Source organism: Syngnathus acus, chromosome 20, assembly GCF_901709675.1.
Source record: "Syngnathus acus chromosome 20, fSynAcu1.2, whole genome shotgun sequence".
Lineage (NCBI taxonomy): Eukaryota > Metazoa > Chordata > Actinopteri > Syngnathiformes > Syngnathidae > Syngnathus > Syngnathus acus.
Genome location: NC_051104.1, coordinates 4,520,751 through 4,545,047, shown reverse-complemented (window position 1 = coordinate 4,545,047; position 24,297 = coordinate 4,520,751). Strand labels below are relative to the sequence as shown.

Genomic DNA, 24,297 nt, shown 5'->3' with positions numbered 1-24,297 from the left:
CTTGACCTCTGAGGAGAAGCAAAGAGTGGGAGCAGCTCAACCACAGAACAAGGCCCTACTGTTCCACCCCCCCCACCCACCTCCACATCATCCTGCTAGGCACACCTTTGCATCCTGCTTTACACACACATGACCTGCCAAAATATGACCACAACTGCATGTTTAACTCCCCCCTTCCAATATTAGAATTTACATAAAAAAATCCATTAAGTCAAATAAATAAAAAGTCACTTTTAATGAAGTCTTTCACACTCACAATCAAGCAAAATCCGATCACACGGAACGATGTAGAACATTCACCTAAAACAAGACACACTGGTCGGTTTTGAATCAGACAAAATATATATATATATATTTTTGAAAATTTACAATAAACTTGAATGTACACAGAGGAGTGTGTCAGTCAATTTTTAACTCCTCAAATTCTTGTACCCTGGTGTCAGTGTAAAAGTTTTTTTTTTTTTCAGCAACAACATTTTTCTTTATACAAATGTGCAAAATTCGGATTGATGTGGAATCCTTCAGCGCTCAGTGTACAAGTCCAGGATCCTCGGGTGCTCTCGCTGCACCCTCGCAGTCCCGCCCTCTCGGGTTTAAACACGGCTCCTCGCTGCTTTGCCTTTTCATTTTTCAAGTAAAGTGCTCCTCTCGCAAAAACCACACGGCATGAGATCAGTCTCGTATTTTTTTGCCACTGGTAAAAATAAATGAAAACACAGACCCAACGGGAGAAAAATATGGGAATGTTTTTTTTTTCCAGAGTTAGAAAAAAAAAAAAAAGTCTGCAACACTTGAGGGTCGCTCCTGAACAGGAAGTCATACAAACTCCAGTTTGCCGTGACCGCTATACATCCCCCAGTGGACAAGGGACAATATCTTATCATTGCTGAGATCCGCCTGTCTCATCTTATCACAAGTCAGACAGCAATTTTCATGACCAGTGACTGGCACCATGCACTCCAAGTCCAGCTTGGCCACGTGTCCCTTCTTGGCGTGGTGGCCGTGGAAGCTGTAGTGAAGCCGCGAGAGCATCTGCTGCCGCTGGTCCTGCAGCCGTTTGTTCTCGCTGCGCAGCATACGCAACGCCAACATGATGAGCAGCACCAGGATGAGGCCGCCCGCGATGGGCACTGCGATGACCGCCGCTCGGAACCACACCTCCTTAGCCGAGGCTAGCTCCTGGACCCGCGTCACCAGGTTCCTGTTGTTGCTCTCCGGCTGGTACCGGTTATGATCTGAAGAGATTGAAAATCAGAACAATAAAGCACCATTTATGATTATGGTTTTTTTTTTTAAAATCAGTCTTATTACATAATTAATAAATTGATTTGGCTTGATATATTTCTTACCTGTGGAGTCCCTTGTGTGCGCCAGGTCATGCAGGCCTCTGTAGTTACACATGTCGTCATGGCAACAGTCCAGGGTGGCGGCACCAGCGAGGCCGTCTGCGCCCCTCTGGTTGCTACAGATGTCGCCGGCGTTGGCGATGGGCTCTAAACACCCGTGTGTGAGGGGAGAATTTGAGCTGAGTGGGTCCAACACCTTGGTGAAGCAGGCGTTCAGCTCAGACTTGCACATGTAGCCCGTTGCCACACAGTGCGGCGCGTCACAGTAACACCTTATTTCTCCTGGAGGTGACAGAAATCAGAGATGATGGTTAGTCCTCAGGTTCTGAAACCCCTAGAGTTGTTTAAATTCAAGTTGCATCAATTAGGAATTTTTTCGAGATTTTCGTCTGATTGTATGATGTGAGATTTTCTCAAATGTAAAATATGTGCCTTGGCGCAAGAAAGGTTGAGGGAAACAATTATATTGACATCACTCCTAAGGCATCAATTTGAACTAGACAGGAACTAGTATGAAGTCAATTTCTTTCAACTCAAATGAAAACTCATAAAGAAGTTGGGGAGGGGCTCCTCTTTCCATTTGCAAGTGAGGAGTGGGGGGCTGACACACTACTGATGTCCCGAGACAACTACCTTATCATTATGACTGCCTGCTGCTTCTTAACCAGACCCAGTCATTAGTTCATCCAGGACCTCTTCCTTCCTTCTTCGCTACATCAGTGTTTCCCAAACTTTATTAAGCCAAGGCATATTTTATCGCAAGACGTGGATTCATAATTTAATAATACATACTTCTTGTATTTAACCTCATTAGATTGTTGCAGGTTATAATCTACTGTTAACAAGGGTGAGAAAAAAAAATCTTTGAGTGCCAGTTCCCTCCTTTTTGAATGTTTCGGTGCTGAGGCGCATTCATTAGATCAGTGTTTTGCCTGGGAATGATTGGAGCAATAGGGCCCGCCAGGTCATTTGGAGAATATTTCATTAGTGAGGAGAGGCCCCTTTGTGGGCTGGAGGGGGGTGGATGAGGGAGGGTCGACCTGAGCACGGAAGCTTTTTGGCCCAGCTCACTTTTTATATGAATGGCAGCTTTAAAACCGCTGAAGGTATCCTTTGGGAGACAACGCAACTAAATATTTTGATAAACTGTTTAAAAGTGCATGAAACGAAGATTCGTTTGCTAGACTGGACTTAATTCCTAAATTAATAGGAGATGCGTTCATTCCAACTATTTTTGTCGTCCAACGCGAAAAGTTGCGCGTGACAAAAAAAAAAAGAACACGATTATGACTTCACATATTTTTAAGGTTATATGTTTTACTCGTGTTTGTACGAGGATATATTGGTGATTATTGTAAGCATTTTATGGTGAGTTTCATTCCAGACATGGTTTTAGTCGGAAGCGGCAAAGAAGAAACGTGGCACAAGCAGCGTAAAAATACTTATATTACCTTTTGTCAGAAGAATAGCCATGGCGCAAAGTTCCAGTTGCAGCCAAATTGAAATAAGACTGAAGTGACGATCCATTGACGCCAAAGTTGACGCGCAACACGCGCTTGTGTGTCCGCAACTTGCAGCACGATCGTCCCCAAAGCCAAGAGCTGGACGTGGGGAAAAAAACGCTTTACATGGAGCTACAGCGAAAAGCTGGCCATTCCTTCTCATTAAAAAGTCAACAAACAGTTCCGCCAGAAGTAGAAAAAGCTTCCTCTAAGCATTCAAAAGTTGCTTTTAAAAACCGGTCCACATTGCAAAAGACGCAAAAAGCACTGCGTCTACTTCAAGTCCAAAGAGAAAAAGAAAAAAAAGAGGATATACTCCTGTTTTGAAGCCTGTCAAAATGAAACTGCTGCGTTATCTTTTCATGTTACTGAAGATGCTGAAGCAACATGGAAGTATTCCTGCAAGGAGAATTTGATGAAAACGAAGGACAATCCCGTTTTGTCAGACACTACGAGCGAACTCCAAGTAGTCAAAATATAGCAGAAGAAATAGCTGTGGTCTGCTCTAACTCCGCCCCTTCAAGATGATTGGTCAGTTTGTCAGGAAAGTTTGTGACGGTCTACCCTTTTCAAAATAAAATCATTTTATTAATGAGTGTGGGTGGGTTAGGGTTACATTTGCCAAATACCGCCCCGTGCCGGATAATAATGGGAATAATTGAGGCAGGGGTTAGTCAAGAAATGTCATGTAACTAAGTGATAATTTAAGTAAAGATAGGGTTGGGGTTAGTCAAGAAATGTCATGACACTAAATGATTACTTAAGAAAAGATTAAAATTATACGTTTGTTTAGAATATCTGCAATTGTTTACGAGCCAATTGTGGCTTTCGACTACTACTATGAGTCTATTCATGATGCATATATCTGGAAAAACAGTAATGTCGCATTTATTTTATTTATTTAACTCTAAATTAAATTGGTTATATGTCTTGGCTGTATGTTTAGGTCATTGCTAGGGTGAGTCATTTTACTACATCTCGGAGCTATTGTCACTAAAGTGTGGCCAGTGTTTGTACCTGCAGCGTCATCCCAGCCAGGTTGACGCCGGCCTGAACCTTCAAGCCTTCAGGCGACTAGGCTGCTATTGCCACTTAGGGAGGAGCGGACAGTCGTTAAGAGAAATTAGCAATCCAAAAAGGCTCATGGCGCCGCTGAGACGACAGCGCACACAAGCAGGCGCGTGCGCACATCCACACTATGTATGACATGTCACAATCTGCAATGCAAAATCGAAGGCTCTGGTGTAGCAATAATAATACATTCTAATTCCTCCTCTATGTTTGTGCAAGTTCATATAAAATGCTTGAAAAGTCATTTACGCGCACTATGGATAAAAAAATTATATGGCTGCAATAAATGACGCGTTCTGCAAGAAGCCTACAGCCAAGTGAAAATGAGGATACAACTGTAGTGAAAAAATACACATGACAATTACAGCAATTATCTACAATTCCCAGAGGCGCCAGTCCGCCTTGTGTCAGACTGCTGCAGATAGAAATGTCTGGAGTCGAGAAAATACTGCTTTCCGACTTAAAATTACAATTTCACGTGTATTATTCCTTCTTATAAATATCAAATAAACTTTGTATTAGAATCAGATCATTTAAACAACGTGAACTGCAGCATTGTGGTTGCGTTTCATTTTATTAAGTAAAGTTTTACTACCATCTAGTGGTGATAATTTATACAAGCATCGTCTGTACTGTTGTTGCGTTCTATTTTAGTAGGCGACGTTTTACTACCATCTAGCGGTGACAGTTGGTAATAGCACCATCTGTATGCTCACTCATTTGATTCATCAATTCGACTGAACTTGATATTATCCACCTTAAATCACAAAACATTAATGTTTATACAATAAAGTAAATAAAGCCTTATTATAAAAAATTGTTTTTATTAAAAAAAATGTCTTACTCTACAAAGTTCCTCACTGGCTTATTCATAAATAAACCTAATCAATAAGGCAAGACTACATAAGCCTGGAGAGACATATTTTATTACATATGTCATATACTTCAAGAAACAATATACAAAACAATGATGTGGTCACTTTTACTCAATGGTGGTGGTAAAGTTGTTTTAGGCAAGACGTTTGACAGCAAATGGGAGCAAAACATAGCAGCTTGGATACCCAACAGTGGAGGGCAAACAATAATAAAAATGGGCCATGCTTGTTGAATATCTTTTCTTTTATTTTTGTTATATTTAGTCAAACAGAAGGTCAAAAAAAGCCAACAGGAAAGGGACGTGTAGGCGAACGAGACTTTCAACAAGGCACTACTAGCATCATATCAAAGCAAACCCAACACTCCAATAAAATAAGCGGGGCTCTCTTTAGCTTAACATGTTTACTAACATACATACAATTCACATTTGAACCTTGTGACCGACCACACACACCTCTGCCCAAACCTACCTGTTTGCTTCTTGTCCCTTCCTACAGAGTGCAAATCAAAGTGTAGATCTCTACAAATCTTTATAAATAAACCCTTTGAACGTTGTCCACTTTGACTGTACAATGGAATGAACCTGCATCTCAAAAGGGAAAATATATATATTAAAAAATAAAAAATAAACTTGGAGGATGTGGCAGGACCAGGCTGAAGCCAGTCAAGGGGTGTGGGAATGTATTGTAAGCAACTTCCCATTGATTATTTTTGATTTGATCGATTTGGAATCACACATAGCCACACACCGCCAGGCACTATTTCATCAAGACTGGGAGATGCAGGGCCACCACAAGCTGCAAACACACCACCCGACTATTCGGAGACGTTGTGTTGGACTTAGCTAGAAGGGGATGTTTCACCATGCCTGAGTGCACTTCACCCCAAAAGGGCTAGGGAGGGGGGGGGGGGGGGGGGGGGGGGGGGGTTATGAGTTCATTGAGGTTTGAGGAGGAAAGGAAAAACGATACCAGTGTTATTCTGTGTAAGCTCGGCTTCTGTGGAAAGGTGCTTTCTTGAAAGCGGTCTGCAAATGTCTGGCGCAAACACTCGCCGATCAGTGAGATATCGGCTTAAGATCCTTCTGGGATTGGCGAACTGACAACAGGAAGCTGCGGACGAGTTCACGCAAAGGAAAGGACGTCGCCGCCCCGGCGCTGATTAGATGTCAAAAGCTTTTGATAGACACGGCTTTCCATGGCTTCATTCTACAAAATATATTTACAACATAGATAACATCTACAAGAAATCTACATTTCTTTTTTTTCTTTCCATTTTTTTTTTTTTTTTTTAAACAAAGCTGAATTGTGAATCACCCCTCCTCTCCAAACAGCTTATCCTTTCCTTCTTCCTTGGCTCGTTACGGCCCGAACGGTCCAAACCTAACCCGGCGACGGCTCCTGTGTGCACGTGTAAAGATGGGCCTCGAGAGAAACCGAACCGCCGCTCTGCCTCTGGCTTCCAGCTATGTGCAATGGGTCTCCCGCCTACTGTACCCTTTTTTTCTTCCTTTAACCATCCTCAAAACGCCCACTTCGATTTGAGACGAGAAGTTCTCAGACCATGAAAGAATTCTGGTTCTTCAATTTTTCAAGTTCTTTGATTTGCTGTCTTAGAAACAGTATCCTGTGAGAGGAAGAAGTTCAGAAGAGAAATGTTACGCACGCATTTGCACTGCATGGGACTCGCTCGCTTGTGCACGACTTACCTTTGCTCGCGGAGCGTGGCTTGAATCTCGCTGACTCGGACCAAGGAACGCAGGTTTTTGAGCTCTGTGCAGTTCTCGGACATGCAAATGCTGCCCATGGTGTGAGCCTCTTCACGTAATCTTGATGCCTGCACCACAATTTGATATTATACATGAATCCGATTAATCATATTTGCACAGCGGCGGCTACAAACCTGTTTCTCTGCGTGTTCAGCAGGCCAACCTTGAACATGCTTGATAAGATTCTCGTTGAAGTGAGCAGCGAGGGTGGGTGTGAAGGAGCAGGAGGGCCGGGTTGTCGAGGAAGTGGCGGAGGCAGACGTGGGGGTGGCATTGCTGCCGCTGCCGGGTGCGACGTGGTTGGGACTTGGTGAGGGACTCCTCTGACTGCTGCGGTCGACAACAGAAGCACAGAAAAGCCTCAAATTAGGTGCACAATTATACGGAACTGGTGGGGGGAAGAAGAAACATACACTGTCATTAACTTTCAGCTATTTCCCTTTATAGCCTCTTGATATTGAGTATCAATTATGTCAAAATACTTCATCGTAAATGTGTCTACAATTAAGTGTCAACCCAAGAAAATAAGCGTTACATGACTATGCACCATTCTGCAACTCAAGCTGCAGACACAGCTCCATTTACTTTAATGAAATAACTACTACACAGGCTACACAAATACTGCAAATGAGGCGTAATGCACTCACATGACATTAAAACTTTACGTTCACAAACGGTGCTACTAAAATACAGAACGACTCAACCACGTTTCCACTAACGACCAGCAGATGGCGACAAAGACCACGCATTGCCTGGAGACTGACTCCAGCCCGCATCTTGTGTGTCAACAAAACTCCCAAATGTGAAAACCAGTCTTTTCTTTCCTTCACAATTTCAGAATGCTCATGCATGTTGTTTCTGCTGTAAAATTCTGACATGCATGCCTCTCTGCATCACGGGCAATAAAACAGCACGCCATCACTTATGTCGACGTCGAGGTGCTCGTACCTTTGCCGCTGGAGGGTGCGTGGTGACGCTGTGCTAGCATCATGAATGTGCTGTTTATCGCTGGGGAGCGGCTGCTGGCCTATCTGCTGCGGGTGAGATGACTGCTTGACTGCTGGCGAGCTCACCTAGAGAACAATCACCAAATGTGCAGGATGCTGATTTGAAGCTGGACTGGTCTAATTGATCAATTCTGATGTCACACTATTATCAAATTATTTGCTTATGATTTTTTCTTTCCCAATTGATGTTTACAAACATTTACAGCAGACATATGAAACAAGCTTAGAAGTAACTCGATGAGCAGCAACAAGACGCAAAGTTGGGAATTCTCACAAACAGTAGGCTCTTATTTGCCAACCTTTGACAGCGAGATGCCCGCCTGTGTGCCGAGGAGAGGTTTGAGGGGGCCGGCGTTGGTTTGCGGCGTGCTGATGCGAGGAGAAACATAGGATCTGGGCGATGACGCATCTGACGTTAGCGACATCGGCGACTGGTTTGACTGCTGAGCTGCTAAGGACAAAAAAGGAAGCGTGAAGGCGGAGTGCCTTCCCCCACCCCCCCCCGTATCACACATTTTTTGGCCCTTTGAATAATATCAACGTTTGTGTACCGCTTCCCCACAGGTTTCTCTTACCTTGGCTGGACAGTTGAGCCGCTTGAGAGAGAATCGTAGTAATATTGAAAGGTGACGGTCCAGCAGTAAGGATCTTATGAAGCATTGACTGTAACGAAGCTTGCGTGACGGCAGCTGTCAGAACTAAATAAAAGGAAAACAAGCGTTTGTACACTCGTCAAAAAAAAAAAATACTATTGCCTGCTTACGCACCTTCGTTTATTTTTGCCATGTCCATGCTGGCATTATTGAGCTGCAGGGCAGTCTGAAGTGCAGGAAGAAGCTGGCGTAACAAGGTGGGGTCTTGGAGAAGCGGAGGCGCGGGGGACTGCAGGACCGGAGACACGGGGACGGTGGAGGACGACGACGTCCCCGGCGTTCCTGAAGAGGGGTTCGAGCTCCCTGAGCCGGAAGACGAGGACTGCGTCGCCTGTGTCGTCGTGGGTTTCGTCGTGGACGCCGACTCTGAACCGAAAGCGAGGTTGGTGTTGTCACTGTTTTGCTGAACGACGCGTCCATGAAAACATTTGACAAGCAGACACGCTCGGGCGGTTCTTACTTGCTGCTGAGAAACCAGGGGGCACCGATGTCTGCAGTCTGTAGTCCCTGTCCTTGGGAAAACTGTTGACAACTGCCGTCTGTTTTGTTGTTTCTTTTTGACGCTGCTCTCTGCCAAATATATTCACAATCATAAATAAATAAAGGTCGACACATTCCAACGCTTTGGCGAATCGGCTACCTCTCAAGCCATTCCTTGGGTTTCTCCCACTGGGACACCTCTGTTCGGCAGTTGTAATAGTATTTCTTCCCAGATGAGCTGATGTGTTCCGACCAGTCATCACCTGGCTCGTGGGTCTGAGGAAAAAGAGATGTCGGGAACAGGTTCTATCTGACAACAGACATCTGATGCAAGAGGCTGCAATGTCTTTTCAAATAAACGCCAAGCTGGGTTTTGAATTCAAGTCAAGGCACATCCAATGAGTTAAACAAAGACTACCACCAGAAAGACTTTGCACCACTACCATTTTTCATTATATTACTATAATTTCATTAAATGTTCTTTCTTTATATAGTTAAATTTCAATCTTAATCTCCCCAAAGGCCCATAAAAGAAAATACAGTCAAACCAGGACCACTTAGATAACATGCATTTGATCACATCTCGTTCAATTTGTGAAGCCAGCAGTGATACATGACACGCACGCACACAGACAAACACACGAGAGTTGCCGTCATCCAAGCAGTTGCTCTTAATCAAATCTATCAGAGGCTACTTACTGTGTCTGAGGCTTTGCTAGGGTTTGAATGTGAGTTGGAACTTTGAACGCTACTGTGGTTATGAGAATTTTCATGTGGCGAAGAACTGGTCCCTGCAACACATAAATAATTGTGTTTCACTTATTTGATGATTGAGCATATCTTGTACAATCTCTTCCAAGGGAAGTAGTTGTCCAGTTCAAATTTAAACGGCTTTTATCACCTCCATCGCGATCCCTGGCCCTGTGAGCGTGGACAGCCTTTGCTCTGCTGTGTCCTGTGCTGTCACTGTGTTTGTTTTCTGGGCTGTCAGACCTCCGAAGCACTTTGCAGGGAGGGGTGACATCCGAGTGGTCTCGCATCTTTTCATGTCTGTGATCCCCTCCTGGATGGCTCTTGGATGAATATTTGAGAGTCTGAAATAAAAACAATTAACATGCATCACACGTTGTCAGGGGGACTAATCAAGTATTAACTAGAAACCTTCATGATCAGGTGTATCAGTCTACAAATCTCATAATTGTAGATTGAATTACTAATATTATCACTCGTGACAACGTGAGAGGACGAAAATAACAGTTCGAGATTGCGACGTAATATGACGTATGGAGTGTGGTCGTAGTTGAAATTACTGCAGAATTGCATACCTTTAACATTACCACCAGCATGCTAACCTTTAGCCATACATGTTTGGAATGTTGAAAGGTTACAAATCGCCAGCTAGATTAATAATTGCGGTCAGGCCTTACACAGACAGGCTAGCAGGCAAGCTAACAAGCTAACAGCTTGAACTGCTGTAAAACTCGCCTGAATTTTTCCACTCAGCGACAGGCTGCAATTAATGCAATAACTATGGTTATCTGTCGGTGGTCTGCACAGAGTAATGTTGCAGCCGTAATTACAAACAAACGTATACTTTTCACTTTTCCGCACCGAATGCGGCCTGTTGAGCTCCCCAGAAGCCTGAACCGGAGTTTCCATTTTAAGCTGCTAGCAAGCTACGCTTAGCTTCCAAGTACCTGATAGGGCTGAGAATCTCTTCGGTCGCACCTGCAATAAGAAGGAAAGGACATGTCAACGTTGAGGAATGAATCCAAATGTACGCGTAACTTTCCAGACACTTGTTTTGGTTTAAGTAAAAAATGGCGGATTGTCAAGCGTTGGAAAATGTCAAAAATATATTTACCCATCGCCGAGTCTCGGTTGTTTCCTCGCATACATTACCATCAATGCCGTGTTAGTGTGTTTAGAGTGGGGATGTGAAAGACTAATGACGGCACTGTATTTTTCTCGCTACTTCGGCGGGCCGAAATGGTCAATTTCAGCCTAGCCTGGTAGGTATTTTGATGCTATAGGCAGCGGTGGTTGGAAAGAACGCCCTCCTTCACTCAGTCCATTTTCCGCACAGCAGTTGTGGTTAGTGTTGGCTCGTGAGTGAACAATTCGTTCAAAAGAACGACTCTTTTCAGTGAACGAGAGTGAACGAATCACTTCCTACAGTGATTCGTTCTTTTTTCACTTCATATGACTTCAACCAGTAGGTGTCGGTAATGCCCATTGAAGCTAGTGCCACCTCGCCGTAAAACAAAACGAAGAAGACAATGACGTCACTTCCCGTTCACGAACGAGTCGTGAATTGCATTTCCCGTTCGTTCCCGTTGTATTGTTTGATGTGTATGGTTAAAAAAAAAAAAAGCCGTATCATTGTGTGTCTGTGTGTGTGTGTGTTGTGGGGGGTGGGGTGGGGGGGGGGGGGTGTTGAACGAATCTTTTGACTGAAATGATTCGAAAGATTCAGTTCACCTAAAAGAACTGGAATGCACATCACGAGTTGTGGTTCTCCGGATCACACGATAAAACGTAGCAGTGCGGTGCTAGCCGGGTTGCCAGATAATACAAATTGACGCAACTCCAGGGTAATTCATTAAAAATGATCGCACACTCAAAATGCGCATTTTTGAATGCTCAAAGTGTCGCACACAGTGTGTTTATAGTTTGGAGGATATTTCATAAATTAGGCATATTGAACGCTGTAGCGTTTAAGCATAATGAGGGAGCCACTGTTCAAACTTGGCAACCCAACCAGGAAGCGTGTGCATCCCCTCTTGAATGCTGCACAACTTGCACTCTTGAGAGAAACCTCTGTCAAAATCATAAAATATTTCATATTTGCAATTTGGTAATCAAAGTGAGAGTATATTACTAATAGTTTCCAGGCATAAGATATAGTTACACCTTTCTATGTTGAACAGTTACTACTTGGTATGCACTGCCGTCTAGTGGCCAATTTGTGATATTGCAGCAAGAGTTCCTAAGATACCGCTGTCATTCCACTCTCTCAAACAGCGATGACATAATTCATTGTAGAAAAAGTTAAAGGGTCATTTATTTCATTGAAAAATAGAACACTCCCTCTTGCCTACATTTATTCCTTCCAACACGAGTCATTTCTTCACACGGCCTTTAGAGGGAGCCATCTTACCGCATTTAACCTGTTTCAAACTCAAACAATATCACTCTTTATTTGGAGCACGACTATACGCATCAGAAGACAATTATTCAGAAGACAATTATCATAAAGTTAATACGTCATTGTCATCACTGAAAACAAATGTCATATAACATTTTTATGAATGCATCATAGTGCGCTGGCGTACTTGCCTTGGATTGGCTGGACAACGCACCAATGAAAACAAAGCATTTAGGTAAACAATCCACCTTTTAAAGGCATAGGCCAATGAACGAACGGATGGGGCGGTCCCTGGTGTCATCCCCCCCAGTCTATACAGACTGCAGATCAGCGTGTTTTTCCTTGTGTTCAACACTTAACATAGTGTCTAAACAGACAAACTGCTTCCAAATCAGCAACTGAAATATAATTGTATTGTTGGAGAGTCCCACGGCTAAGAACGAACGATTTGAAGATAATTGTTTTGCAGATACAAGCGTTGCACAGTTGTGGTTATGAAGAACCGGAGCGCATTTTTTTTAAGTGCAAACTGAAAACGTTTAGATTCCTTATCAAAAGAATGGTTGGACTCTACTGAGGCTAGCGAAACCCATTTCGGCTCCGATCTCAAATGCAAAGTAAGTATAGCAAGCATTATACATTCTATTATGGTCGTAATAACAAAAGTCATTGAGAGAAGTTTAGCGTTTGTGTTGTTTTTGAAATGCAATCACTTGACACGGTTTGAATTGATTTTTAATGCAAATAAAATCGCTATTCATGCGTACCGCTCCTGTCACCCTTTTAACAAGTTTAATTCCATTTATAAATGCTAAAACTACTAAGATCACAAGACGAACGTCCACTCACAAGCATCTTTGCCTTTATATTAGCTTTTAATGCGAATTGACCTATCGTCAGATGACTATATGCTGTCATAACAAAAATACAAACGCATTTAATTGTAATGCACACGCATATACAAACAACAATAACAGGGTAAAAAGAAAAAGGTTCTTTCCAAAAAGTAACTATGCCAAGCAAAGTCAAGTGTAGTAACTGGAGCATGACACGCCAAACCACAAGTGCTGAAAACACTATGTCAGCCTTCCCCGCATCCCAACTCAGTCATTTACATACTTTCAGTTCGTATGTAATAATTAAACAGAATCCATGTGGTTTGTCTTACACCATTTCTACAGTTTTGTCTGATGGTGTAATACGGAATAAACCAGATATTTATCTACATTCAATAATTTTCCAATCCTTTATATCAACATTCTTCAGTCATAATGTACAAGTATCAAATGTTTGCAGTGTTACCCAACTCTGATGGAATTTTCATAATTGATGTATGAAAACATGGCCTTGAACTGATAATTGCTTGTTGCTTTGAATACCTTACATGGATGTTATTGTCTCATTAGCGTTGATGATGGGAACTAGACAGAAGCAGGGGTGGAGAAGTTTAGGAAGGAGGTCATAGAGGCTCGGATGATGCCCAAGTTTTGCGTAATGTTTTGGATGTCTCTACAGGTGTCTCCTAAGCTCCCGACATTGCTCACATTCCAAAGGTTTTACGACCAGTTTGGAGGGTCACTAACTTGACCGAGTGATATGTGGGAATGCAGAATTCTATGACGAGGTTTCAGATTCTGCAGGAATGCGTGCAGAAGTACAGAAGTGAGGGAAAAGACAGATTGTGAAGTGGGTTGCTCAGATGGCAACGTCGGCCTTTCTCCAAGTCTTACTTGCACCGTGCTGTACAGTAAGTATTTTATTGCATTAACATCGTAAACAGTCCTAAAATAGCCTGCCCCACTTATCATCGCTGTTTTTTCTAGTTGGAGTGATACGCTCGAGAAGCTGGACACATGTCTGCCTGTTGATTGAATGATCTGGGATTTGATATTGGACAGTTCCATCCGTGGACTCTCCCATTCATAGAACATAATTCCTTCATTCACTATATACTGTTTTTCCATCTTCATTCACTCATCCGTTCAGTTACCCATCCCGCTTAATCACCGTATTACTCAATGGTATAACTAATCCTAGTCCACAATGAGCCTACTCCCTCTGAGGGACAGAGAGATTAATGTACGGTAATGTTCTCGGCAGGGTCACGGTGAAAGAACAACACTGGTAGCGATGCCTTAGCCAGCCTCAAAGAGGTGTCGGGTTCCTGCCAGAGCACACTATGCCTCCATGTTGTTTGGAAAGCACTCACAAAAAAGACATCAACATTATTTTTTTTAGCTACAAGTTAAATTGCAATTATTTCACAATCAGAGGTATGTTTAATTTATGTACATGTCATGCACAATTCGATATCAATATGCTGTTGAAGACTAGTGCACGTGATTTGACAACAGAGTGCTCTAGTGAAGAATATTGAACAAAATTGGGCAATCTTGGCCCCACAATAAAGAGCTAAGATCAAAGTAACTGAACAAAACAGAATCTTTGTAGATTGGGTGCTTTATGATTCATTCATGAAGACCAAGGGGCCTTCCAAACAGTGCCGATTTGTCTGAGGGCCTTTTCATGAGTGCCTTGCGTTTTCTCCGTCAGCAGAAACTCATCCATGGCCTCATCTCAAGGATTGACTTGTGTTGCTTTTTGAACAACTGTCTCCTTTTTTTATAATAACTGAAGACTTTGTGGAACTATCTCAGCAGACAGCTGGCTCCTCTTTTATATTGTCTTACTTCACCACTAATTATAAGTAGCCCAATGGATGCACCTTCAAGTGGAGAGTTTTTTTTTGTGGCTATAGTGGAATTAAAGTGTGATATATATATAAGTTAGTAAGATCATTTGGGATGTCTGTAATAATGTGAAGTTTGATCTTGTAATGAAATGGATATATTTGGCTGGGTGGAGATGAGGTTAAGCCAAAAAATTAATTTATAGGACATTGGACAGATTTAAGGATCACACATTCTTTGTAGAGAGAATAAGAAAATGATGAGGCAAAAAAAATCCACAGACTAAACAATCGGTTTTGGAATTAAAGTCTTTAACTGCCCTGGAAAACCTGAAGGCAATTTCCCACCGCAGTTCCCGTAACAATTTCAATATTCTGCCTTCATCTGCCCCCCCCCCCCCCCTAACTGTAATAGATCTCGCAAAAATATTTTGACAAGCTGTTGTCTAGTCTTGTTTAAACCGATCATTATCAAGCCCCTTCTGGCACCTATTGAATAGTGTCTCATTGAAACCAGTATTTATTTCTCCCCCTAAGACACACTTGCCTTGGTCGAGGTTCCAATAGCATGTGTTGGGTTACAACTGCTTCTAAAGGGGAAATAAATAGATCATGACAAACTATTTTCTTGCACAAAAATCCAATTTATTTCAGAGGGACAGCTAAGAGTATTTATGTTCTTATCAAAGCTCTGACAGATTTTCACTGTCACTTATGTCAAATAAATAAACCCCAGCAATGGTGTTAGAAACGCCGTCGCGTCTCCGCGCTCACCTGCAATCATCGGCGGAGTGTCAATCACACCATTGAGCATTTCAAATTTTTTTGTCACCGCCAAAGGTTGCTTCTAGGTCAACAGTGTTTTATAGAGTGTGGGAAATGTATCTGTAGTTCAGAGTGACGTAGCCAGCTGCAGCCATAAACTTCACCAGTGAATGAGTTGTGTGTAATGAAGTATTCAGCCGCTTACTGTTTGGATCCTTCTCAGAAATAAACAAGTATCGCTGCTTGAGCTGTCAGCGAAGTGTGTCGGACAGGTCAAGTGAGGTCAAAGCGACATATTCTGTTTTCTACATACGAACCCCATCATGTTTTTTGAAAATGTGTTCCTATGGAAACAGGGATTTTGCAGAATTACGTGCAGCCGGGTACCTAAAGTAATTTTCGGACTATAAGCCGCACCAGACTATAAGCCGCACCAGCTAATAAGCAGCACCAGCTAAAATTTGTGATTCAGAGTTCAAAATTTCCGAAAAAAGTCGCGGCTTATAGTCCGAAATTTACGGTATGTGGCTGTATTGTTGGAAGTCCCACTTGGCATTTATTTGGTTGTTGACTCATTAATGAGACACCATCGTCACAAATAGACTTCCAGCAACTTCAGATGAATTGGAGTGACTGAGTGTGACATTCATTGTTAGACCTCAGTCACCCCAAAACCTTATGTTAGTCATTTTGATTTGGGGGTGTAATTCAGGGATACACAATTGCCACATTGTTGTTTTTTCCCGCCCCCTTCTTCGTGCCAATTCTCAATTTCCTAGCAACCCATGTAAAGCCCATGCAAATGATTAGGGATACCAGGAAATGGGGTTACACACACGCACACACTCAACCTTGCTTTCAGTTTATCATGCCCACTTCATGGAAAGGTGGTGGAATGTGTTAATTGGTGTGCGAACAGACAGAGGCCTTCTGTTGCAGACATGAGCTGATAAAATATTCCGTTTCCTGCCTTTCATGCCATGGGGTCATCCTGTTGTTTTTTTTACACTACCCATTTCCCTGCCTTCTCGCTTCTACTGTATCATGTTTTGACCCGTTCCACACGTTATCAAGTGTGAACTTCAAACATCATAAAAGTCTCTTGGCCCTCAAACCTGGAGATACACTTGCTGACATTTATTTCCTGGTGGTGGAAACGATGGAGAGGAAACGGAGTACGTGTTGAAATAGGTCAGGGGAACCTACTCCTTGAGCAATCACGTAGCAGCACTCAGGCGAGGCTGAACAGTATGTGGTGGGTTGTTATGGACATAAATTAGCTTCCTATATGCTGCATTTATGAGGGACCCTCTATTGTTCCCCATCTGTGTCCGGGTTTCTTGAAAGGGTCAGGTCTGGGTCATGCTGCTTTTATCATAATTCTCTTCAGGATCATACGTCCGGATGGGGGTGGTTTTGCAATACATGGGGCGGAGGCAATTTTGATATTTGAGATTAGTGAGACTTACCTGCTGCTCTCTTCTCATCCTGAACTGTTGCACAAATCCACTATGCTCTGATTAATGTCACGATGATGCTGATAATCTGAAATAAAGCGGAAAAACACAGCGCATTTTTACATTAAAATATCATTTCATGCACTGTATTACCACCCATGCATTCGATAACAAGTACGCTGCCCCTTGCATTTTATGTCTGGGATGAATGAAATTGCCCATTAATTCTCCAACAACCCGTCATGCTAATGTAAGCGAGAGAGGAATGTGTGAGTGGTGACTGACACTGACTGTGGCCTTCTCTGGGTCAGCCAGAGACAAAGAGCTGCTGTTCTTGTATGAAAACAAAAAAAAAGACATGGGCCAAGAGAAGGAGAGTAGGTGTAAAACAAGGATGCTGTGGATCATAAACACATTTCTCTTTGAGTGGCACATTGCCCCTCTTTATTTCCTCCCTGACCACAAACTACTCCCATTCATTCTCTAAAGAATGTCATTGCGATACAAAATTATCCCAAATAATTTCCTGTTTATTATTTTATCTAAAATTCAATGTTACTAATAATACCTTTTATAAACATTTTTAAATAAAGTTTTCATTCAAAAAGGTTTTACTATGATTACATTCATTCACTGTAGTAAAGTGCTTCAATCTTTTCTTATTGTGACAGCTCCACCTAGCGGTCATTTTAGTTTCTACATATTACACAATACAGTATGTTGACTTCAGTCTTTAGGTACATATTGTTTGTCAATTGTTTGACACACGAGCAGAAAAATAGACTTGAACATCTCATCTTGCAAACCACAGAAAATAAAATTTGGATGAACTGTCGTGATCTCTGTGATCAAAATAAAATTTAAATAAGAGTAAACAGAGGAGCAGGCCTTTTGTGAGAAGAACTTGCCTTTCAGGTCTGATCAGGTGAGCAGATGTACCCGGTGGGCAGGCCACTTCCCGTATGGGAGGATTTTGTTTTCATGCACTGTAAGTTGAGTGGGAGTGCCCGCACATGCGTGTCGAAGCTGCATTTTCACTTGCAGGAAGAACATGATCGGGTAGGTGTTCTTTTGTACCTGCTAATTTAGTTTGTCTGATTGTTATCATGTTTGTATTTCTACGTTCCCCTAATCTAATATCTGCCATCAATTCTTTTGGACTCACTTGTTTATATTGTGTTCTCACAGTTGACCTGATTGATCTTGCATTATTGTAACACATTTCTTTCTGTGACCGCAGAATCTTGTTACGCCAGTGTATCATTGATACATTATTTATTACTGTGTCTTATGTAAGACCTTGTAAGAAGTGTTGTTCAGCTAACATAAAAATCATACATTATTTTTTTGGGGAGGATTGATTGTGATTTTTCACAGTATGTTTCAATCTTTGTCCAAGTTGTTCTGGCAGTTGCTTTGTTGTAATAAATCCACTAGATGGTGGTAGAGCCCTTTTTAAGACCAAGAAGAACATGTCAGACAGGTGTATCCATCCAGCAGCCACATGGAAAGTGTCTCTATACTGCTGACCCTTGACCCCTTTTTTTTCTCTCCTACCTAGCCATGTTTCTTTATGTCCATCTTTTATGAACCTTTCTGGCCTTTTAAATTTCCATTTTGCTATTGGATGGCTTGGAAAAATATTTATACTATCGACCATCTGCTCATATTACCTTGCGTTGTTTACATAATGATGACAGATGATGTCTTCAACCCAGCCATTGTCTGGTTTTCAAACACTAATGCCGCAGATCCTCTATTTAGTACGACCTTCTAATTACCTCCGGCATCTACTGAAATGTACCGTGACTATAAGCACAAGGTTTTCCTTCCCTCAATAAACCAGACATGCAACATGTTTCATGTCTAGTTGGCTGACTACTTCTATCAAGTGTCACGTTTGTACACACATCGGCCAACCATTGATAGAAATACAAACGAGGCACAAGGATGTCTCGGGGAACACCCGAGATCCAATAACGCTGGACTCAAACACGATACCCTGGAGATATTTCAAACATGTTAGCAGCTATTGCACACCCTGTCATTATGCTGGAAATTCTCCCCTTGCAGGTTTCCATGGCATAAAACCTGTCCACAAATGCAGTTGGTCTTTGGGGGGAGCTGCTGAGGAACTCACAACCGTGTTGCCATTTTCCGGAGGTAATTGGCAGCAGCCATGCCCGCCCTGACCGCCGGAGCGGGCCACGAGCCAGGTACCGACCAAAATCTCAACGTTTCTAACTGTATATAAGTTTCATCTCTCCTTTTGGTAATTCCAGGGCTGTATGAGTTGCTGGCGGCGTTACCGTCAAAACTGAAGCCCCATGCCGGCCACCCTGAGGAAAACACTTTCCTCCAGGGCATGTTCGGGGAGAAAAGCCTCCATTCACTCTTCAAGGTAAATGAACTCTTTTTTATCCTATTTGGTGCTTTGTCCCTCATCAACACAAGCGCTCCTTTCAGATTCATGATCGGCTGCAGCATTATGAAGAGAGCAAACCCACGCCTGTCTCGAATGATGCTGCAAGTCTTGGCACTCAAGTAAGTGGCTGAACGTTAAGTGAATGTCTTTAAAATGTTTTTAAAACTTTCTCAAAAGTCTATAAATGATTTTTTTTTTCAGTTGTCCGAGGAGCTTCAAGGGAAATCAACTTCAAGTGAAGTCAGTGAACTTCTCAAGCTATTGGCTGAGCCCCACTTGAAGGTGAAGATCCTAACGTTGACTTTTGCCCATTCTCGCTCCAGCATTGCTGCTATAACTCACAACAAAGAAAAAAAATCTATTCTCATGCTATTTCTCCACCCTTTCTTCCAGAACTTTCTGTCAGTCCATGATGTGGTTGCACAGAAAAAATATGATCCTGAACTACCTCCAATGCCCGAAAACCTCAACGATGATGAGGATTCTGTGAAAATCATAAGACTGGTTAAAAACAAGGAGCCCCTCGTAAGTTAGCCGTTAGCTCATTTTAAACCTTTAATACCAAAGTTTGATTTGTAGGACTGCTGTTTAAATTGAATTATTTAGACATGCGCTTGCAAAATGTGAATCCCCCTTTTCATAGGGAGCTACGATAAAGCAAGATGAATTCACGGGAGCCATCCTTGTGGCCCGAATCATGAAAGGAGGGGCAGCAGACAGAAGTGGTTAGTTTTTTTTATGTACTTTTCAAGAATGTGCTTTTTTTTTTTTAATTGCGATATTATAGGCATAAAAATGACATTTCAGTGTCTAGCCTGTGATTTATTTTTGTGTAACAGGCCTTATTCACGTCGGGGACGAGCTGAAGGAGGTCAATGGAATCCCCGTGGATGACAAACAACCAGAGGAAATAATTCGTATTCTGGTATAACGTTTTTCTTTTGGCCTCCAATTAGAATTGTATTAGCCACATACTAACCCACATTGTATTTTGTCTCTTCTAATATTCAGGCTCAGTCACAAGGGGCCATTACCTTCAAAATTGTTCCTGGGCTCAAGGAGGATGTATTAACCAAGGAGCCAAAGGTTAAATGATAATCATCTCCTGTCATTTAAGAAGCCACTAATTTACTTCTCACTTCTCTGTTCAGATGTTTGTGAGGGCACTCTTTGACTATGAACCAAAAGACGACAAAGCCATCCCGTGTCAGGAAGCCGGACTCGCCTTCAAAAAGGGCTCCATTCTTCAGATCATGAGCCAAGATGACACAACCTGGTGGCAGGCCAAACCTGAAGGGGATGCTAACCCCCGCGCTGGCTTAATCCCGTCCAAACACTTTCAAGAAAGGTGAGAAGTCACCCTGAAATCTCTCTTGTTGGGCATTGAATGTTTTTTAATCCGCTCTGATCATGTGACTGTCTATTTTACAGGAGACTTGCCTTGCAAAGTCCTGCTGCAATTCGCCCGATGCATCGGTCTTCAATTCGACGATCCAGTAGGTTTTTATTGCTCCTCAAAAGAAAAACAAAAGAAAAAAAAAAATAGAAGAAACTTTTTACTTTGGGAGTTGGAGCTATTTTTGTTTGTTTGTTAGTAAAATGACACTTTTTACGGGCTTTTAATAGTATATTTTGCTTTTTCAAGATGATGTGGCTGTAGATTGTGGTAGGTGTTTTCTTCTCTTATTTCCCCTTAGATCTTTTTGTCTCGTGTTCAATTTGAAACTCCTTTTTTCGCTAACTTCCTCAATTTCATTTCTTGCTTCATTTGCTGTTTCTCACAGTTGAGGAAATTGAAGGTACAACTCAATTAACATCTCTCATTGAATAGGCTTTGAATTATGAGCGTATTAGAGTGGTCAAGCACTTGGATTTTATTTTAATGTAATCTAAAACCATTTTTTTTCACATCTCCCTTTATTTTTTTTTGCTAGAAAGTCCCTCAACTAAATATTCATCAATAGAGCATTAACAGCAAAATACCTGATATTAATTTGGATTAATTAATTCTAATATTAAGCCTGATATTTGTTGCCTCCATACATTGTGTGCGTTCCTAAAAAAAATAAATAAAAAAAAGGCTGGGTCCCTATTTCTATCCCCTCTGATTTTTCTCTTCCAATACGATAATACGACTCTTCTGGTCCCTCCTTTCTTCCTTTTTTTCATCACCAGAGGATGCTGACTTTATTAGCGGATCCCGTTTAGGTGAGAAATGTATTCTTTTCTCTTCTTTTCCTGAAATCTTTTACTTTTTTTCATCTTATTAATAACCTCAGAAAAAATCCTCTCTTTACAAACATGTTTAATTTTGGCATTTTTAAAATAAACGACTTCAAAAGTGTTACAAATTTTATGACCAATCAAAATATTTACTTATTCTATCAACCCAAGGTTTATATAATATTACGTGGAGCACTATTCATGTTTTTATTTACTTTTGGATGGTATTGGTAACATGTATTCTTTTTTTGGGGGGGGGGGGTTACACTAACAATACAGTCCTTAATTCATCTCGGCTTTATCATTCAATTTGAAAAAAGCTCCTTTCTTTTTTCTTTCTCTCCATTTGTTGACAATAGTTGGCTTCAGAAGAAGCTTCCGTCTCAGCAGGAAAGACAAGACCAACAAGTCCATGTACGAGTGTAGGAAGAGTGAAATTTACGATACAGCCGACGTTCCCACTTATGAAGAGGTCACGAAATACCAGAGGCAGGGTAGAGCTAAACACCGACTGGTGGTCCTAGTTGGTAAGTAGCGTGCTGGTAGACACAAATATTCAAATTGGGGCTCATCATGGGACCTTTCTGCAGGACCGACAGGAGTAGGCTTGAATGAGCTGAAGAGGAAACTTTTGATTTCCGATCCACAGCACTTCAGTGTGACCATCCCACGTACGTGGTTTCCTGCCCATCACTGAGTCAGATTCTAATATTTGAGCTCATCGACTCTCTCGTTAAATTTTGTCTCTCCCTCAGACACAAGTCGGCCCAAGAAGAACCTGGAGAACGACGGTGTGGAATACCATTTTATCTCAAAACAGCTCTTTGAGACGGATATTCACAACAATAAGTAAGCAAACGTAGCAAATCGGAATTCGTCACCCTCTGTTTATCATTCCTGAGATGTTCCAAGCAATATTCTTTTCTTCTTTCCGTCTCATCTCTCAGGTTCATCGAGTTCGGCGAGTACAAAGGGAATTACTACGGGACAAGTTTAGACTCAATACGGTCGGTCCTTTCCAAGAACAAAGTGTGTCTATTGGACTTGCAGCCTCATGTGAGTGGTCCAAAAAATTCCCCTCTACCATTTGTTCGGCCGTGCACTTCAAGTTTTCTTTGTCTTTCCAGACATTAAAGCACCTGCGGACAGCAGAGTTTAAACCGTTTGTAGTTTTCGTGAAACCTCCTACGATTGAGAGATTGAGGGAGACCAGGATTAACGCTAAAGTCAATTCAAGGAAGGACGAGAAGGAATCCGCTAAGTCATTTACGGTGAGTCCAGAATACATGGACAAAATATAAGCCTGATTTGATTTTTTTTCTAAATGACAATTTAATGTCTTTGTTTTCACACTTGCCCCAGGAAGAGGATTTTCAAGAGATGGTGACAAGCGCCCAGACAATGGAGAAGCAATACGGGCATCTATTTGAGAAGGTCATCGTCAACGATAACCTCACAGAGGCCTTTGGCGAGCTACGTGTGGCACTCAAGAAAGTGGAGATGGACACACAATGGGTTCCTGTTAGCTGGACTCACTCTTGAGATCTACACAAGAGATTGCGCAATGAGCCTGGACTGTCACACTATCAGCAAACTTGCCAAGCATTGCCAACCAGAAGCCTTTCTTCAGCGTCTTTAAAAAGATGAGACTCTTAGAAACCAAAGGAACTGACACATTTCTTCTTGGTTTGACAACATATTACATGTCTTTAAAAAAATGCAAGGGAAATGTGGGAAGGGGTTGTTTGAGCTCTTGTGTTTTATTATATTTGTATGCTATTTCCACTTCAAAACATTGTTTGGTACATTCTCATAAAGGGCAGTACATGTTGAATTTTGATGGAAAAAAAGTAATATATTTTCTAATACTTTTTTGATTTTTTTGTAACATTTTATATGCACATCAAACATCTTTAGAACACGATTTGAATCGCATTATTGTCCACCCACAAGCCATTTTCAGGGATTCGAGCCACTCCTGACTGCATTTATTTTTCTTATACATAACCTCAATGACCCCCTTTTAAAATGACGGACATATTTGACCTTTTACGAGTGGAGTAATTACAAACATACTTCGAAAAATATCTACAATTCGTACAAGTGAATGTTGTCATCTTACAAATGATTTGAATAAGTACCACTTTTGCGCCTCATAAATTAGTTTTCTAAAAATAGGCTGTGCTTCCATGGGCTTCCTCCTACAATCCCATTGAAGACTGAGAAAAGATGTCAATATTTATTTAAGATAAAAAAAAAAAAAGGAGTGCATTTTATGTGACATATCTTACTACTTTTTAAAAGTTCAACTAAACTTGGGTTACAGATTGTTTACAGCCTTTGTGCTAAGCTATCTAGCTTTTGATCATAGTTTTGGTGTACATTTTTTTTTTTAACAGGGTCAGCATCCCCACAAGTGTATGTAAGGGATTTTTTTTGGTACTTATTTATTCTTATCGAGGTTTTCTTTCTGTTGTAGGTGTAAAAGGAAACAATTAAGTCACATTTCCATGCTGCCCTGTTGGACCTGCGTCAGTTAATATTTGTACATCTACATTCATAATCAAAACTGTACACACGAGGAAAAACATCTCTTGCCATAGATCTATTTCTCATTCTACTGGGTAAAGGCTACATTTTGTATTATAAAGAAAATCCAACCTTTCAAAGCCTCTCTTGACGTTTTTGCAAGCAGTTCTAAATTGACGGTGTCAATCCGAGAAGTGAAGTTCCTTGCTCTTAACTGATTCCATTAGTTTTTTTGCGACTTGAATGCATCCTAATTATTTTTGCCACTTGAACAAATTCTAACTTTGACCCTCTTACTCCGCATCCTCAGCCAAGCGAGCTTTTTGAGTGAAGCAGCCAGATCCCTCGTAAATCATCA

General features: G+C 41.7%; 3 protein-coding genes across 10 annotated transcripts; 1 reads left to right on the top strand and 2 right to left on the bottom strand.

Annotated features, from left to right (window-relative positions):
* Positions 1–211: 211 nt before the first annotated feature.
* Positions 212–3,331, bottom strand: bambia (BMP and activin membrane-bound inhibitor (Xenopus laevis) homolog a). The gene is made up of 3 exons (XM_037279357.1): positions 2,798–3,331; positions 1,350–1,628; positions 212–1,235 (listed from the first exon to the last, which is right to left on the bottom strand). The coding sequence occupies exons 1-3, from the start codon at positions 3,009–3,011 to the stop codon at positions 817–819; spliced, it is 912 nt and encodes a 303-aa protein (XP_037135252.1). The 5' UTR covers positions 3,012–3,331; the 3' UTR covers positions 212–816.
* A 1,692-nt stretch (positions 3,332–5,023) lies between these two features.
* Positions 5,024–10,793, bottom strand: waca (WW domain containing adaptor with coiled-coil a). Of its 3 annotated transcripts, none has more exons than XM_037279348.1 (13): positions 10,568–10,793; positions 10,401–10,431; positions 9,605–9,797; positions 9,403–9,494; positions 8,864–8,979; positions 8,684–8,793; positions 8,338–8,589; positions 8,146–8,268; positions 7,870–8,024; positions 7,512–7,636; positions 6,698–6,893; positions 6,504–6,631; positions 5,024–6,421 (listed from the first exon to the last, which is right to left on the bottom strand). In XM_037279348.1, exons 1-13 carry the CDS (start codon positions 10,606–10,608, stop codon positions 6,352–6,354), a joined length of 1,632 nt encoding a protein of 543 aa, XP_037135243.1. In that variant the 5' UTR covers positions 10,609–10,793; the 3' UTR covers positions 5,024–6,351. The 3 variants fall into 3 exon arrangements, with proteins under 3 accessions (XP_037135243.1, XP_037135244.1, XP_037135245.1); XM_037279349.1 differs by having other exon boundaries at positions 7,870–8,021; XM_037279350.1 differs by having other exon boundaries at positions 7,870–8,018.
* Positions 10,794–12,185: 1,392 nt separating this feature from the next.
* mpp7a (membrane protein, palmitoylated 7a (MAGUK p55 subfamily member 7)) lies at positions 12,186–24,075 on the top strand. Of its 6 annotated transcripts, none has more exons than XM_037279341.1 (20): positions 12,186–12,468; positions 13,367–13,598; positions 18,836–18,978; positions 19,045–19,163; positions 19,229–19,306; positions 19,389–19,469; positions 19,581–19,712; positions 19,831–19,912; positions 20,027–20,112; positions 20,199–20,273; positions 20,339–20,535; positions 20,619–20,683; positions 20,833–20,853; positions 21,363–21,395; positions 21,770–21,937; positions 22,001–22,081; positions 22,166–22,259; positions 22,358–22,466; positions 22,538–22,681; positions 22,773–24,075. In XM_037279341.1, the coding sequence occupies exons 3-20, from the start codon at positions 18,942–18,944 to the stop codon at positions 22,950–22,952; spliced, it is 1,782 nt and encodes a 593-aa protein (XP_037135236.1). In that variant the 5' UTR covers positions 12,186–12,468; positions 13,367–13,598; positions 18,836–18,941; the 3' UTR covers positions 22,953–24,075. The 6 variants fall into 6 exon arrangements, with proteins under 6 accessions (XP_037135236.1, XP_037135234.1, XP_037135237.1 ...); XM_037279344.1 differs by lacking the exons at positions 12,186–12,468; positions 13,367–13,598 and adding exons at positions 17,692–17,821; positions 20,958–20,986 and having other exon boundaries at positions 20,833–20,848; XM_037279339.1 differs by lacking the exon at positions 13,367–13,598.
* Positions 24,076–24,297: the final 222 nt, after the last annotated feature.

Coding starts and splice junctions, on each gene's coding strand:
- bambia (XM_037279357.1), bottom strand. CDS start 3,011: ATGAGAAGGAATGGCCAGCTTTTCGCTGTAGCTCCATGTAAAGCGTTT. Junction 1,629..2,797: donor GGCTATTCTTCTGACAAAAG/GTAATATAAGTA, acceptor TGTCACCTCCAG/GAGAAATAAGGTGTTACTGT. Junction 1,236..1,349: donor GCACACAAGGGACTCCACAG/GTAAGAAATATA, acceptor CAATCTCTTCAG/ATCATAACCGGTACCAGCCG.
- waca (XM_037279348.1), bottom strand. CDS start 10,608: ATGGTAATGTATGCGAGGAAACAACCGAGACTCGGCGATGG. Junction 10,432..10,567: donor CAACCGAGACTCGGCGATGG/GTAAATATATTT, acceptor TTCTTATTGCAG/GTGCGACCGAAGAGATTCTC. Junction 9,495..9,604: donor GGCCAGGGATCGCGATGGAG/GTGATAAAAGCC, acceptor TATGTGTTGCAG/GGACCAGTTCTTCGCCACAT.
- mpp7a (XM_037279344.1), top strand. CDS start 18,942: ATGCCCGCCCTGACCGCCGGAGCGGGCCACGAGCCAG. Junction 19,307..19,388: donor CTGCAAGTCTTGGCACTCAA/GTAAGTGGCTGA, acceptor TTTTTTTTTCAG/TTGTCCGAGGAGCTTCAAGG. Junction 22,467..22,537: donor TATTGGACTTGCAGCCTCAT/GTGAGTGGTCCA, acceptor TTGTCTTTCCAG/ACATTAAAGCACCTGCGGAC.